This window comes from Cyprinodon variegatus, unplaced genomic scaffold, assembly GCF_000732505.1.
Source record: "Cyprinodon variegatus isolate N-32 unplaced genomic scaffold, C_variegatus-1.0 Scaffold1592, whole genome shotgun sequence".
NCBI lineage: Eukaryota > Metazoa > Chordata > Actinopteri > Cyprinodontiformes > Cyprinodontidae > Cyprinodon > Cyprinodon variegatus.
Window position 1 is genome coordinate 60,173 of NW_015152045.1, and position 1,432 is coordinate 61,604.

The 1,432-nt window shown below is 38.5% G+C and overlaps 1 protein-coding gene across 1 annotated transcript in view; it reads left to right on the forward strand.

The window, feature by feature from the left end:
- LOC107104017 (muskelin) overlaps positions 1–1,432 on the forward strand; it is a 49,186-nt gene that overhangs the window by 39,641 nt on the left and 8,113 nt on the right. The window contains exon 16 of the mRNA XM_015403903.1: positions 605–744. Coding sequence (XP_015259389.1) covers positions 605–744 — 140 coding nt within the window. The remainder of the gene's footprint in view (positions 1–604; positions 745–1,432) is intronic.

Here is a 1,432-nt window from a genome sequence, read left to right on the forward strand (position 1 = left end):
TTTAGTTTGACAGAAAACTTAATAATCAAATAATTATTTTCAATCAGAAAAAGTCCCAATATTTAAATAGAAATAGTGTTTAAAACATCCAAAGGCACATTGGATTCTAGAAATAGCTTTTAGCATAGTTAGCATAGCGCGTAGCCACTGAGCTCATCCGGATTTATTAAAACATTTTCCTGATTAACAGCAGAAAATGTTCAGTCTGAGTTAAAATATCATATATTTGGTCAAATAAACGTTTTTATCTTCCTGTTCAACTTCTGGAAACTTCACTGAATGACGAAATAAGGAAACAACTAAAGTCTGTATTTGAACAGAATAGAGGTTAAATGTTATGTTTTATTGTTAAATGTCATATTGTGGAGTGAAGACAGGAGATAAATGCTGTTTTTATTTAACAGTCATTTTAGTTTTTATTATTATTCATTGATTATTTCCGCTTTGAGGACATTTGGTCTGATAAATCGACCTAAAGTTCTTAGATATTTATCATTTCCAGGGGATGGAAACGAGTAGAATCATCATCATGTTGAACGTTTTAACCGCGCGGCGGTTTGTTCCAGGTGCGCCAGACTCCAGCTGATTTTCTCTACCTTTCCAGGTTCACTACCTGTTTGGTGGAAACCCGGGGAAGTCGTGTTCTCCTAAGATGCGCCTGGATGACTTCTGGTCCCTCAAACTGTGTCGGCCCTCCAAGGAGTACCTGCTGCGCCACTGCAGATACCTGATCAGGAAATACAGGTGTGATGTCAGCTGACCTTTGACCCTGGTTCCTTTAATCCGCTTAATGGATCCACTGATCTCTGGATTGCTGATTCCCCGTCAGTAGTAGCCATATTGGTACTCCCTCCTTAGACCGGTCTCAATGTAAACAATCCGTCACTTCAGCATTGAACGATGATGTTCTCATTTTCAGGGACTTAATGCTTTTAAAAGAAAGATAAATTCATCAGTTTGACACAGACTTGCTGTTTCATAGCATCAGTAGATTAACTTTAACTTAGAATAAAATAAATCGGCCCATCACATTGCATAGTCACCATGAAGTCAATAAATCATGTAATATAACATATTATATAAATCACATTAAAATGAATGTGTTAATAGAGCATCTTTAATAGTGTTGCACCGATACCGACAAGGGCTGGGTACAAAATCGATTCGATTGAATCGACTCCTTTACATTTCGATGCCTAGGGAATGAGATCGATTAGTTTTATAGTGACGCGCGTGACGTTCACATTCAAATGAGCAGGAAAGATGCACTCAAGATGACTTCAAGCCAGACAGCTGCAAATATAGCCAATAGGTCGACTGAAGACATTAACCCAGGGGTCACCAACGTGGGGCCCTCAAGGACAACATGGGGTGCTCTCAGCATCTTTTGAAAACAGAACAATTCACCAGTGGACTAAATCCGGAATGTTAT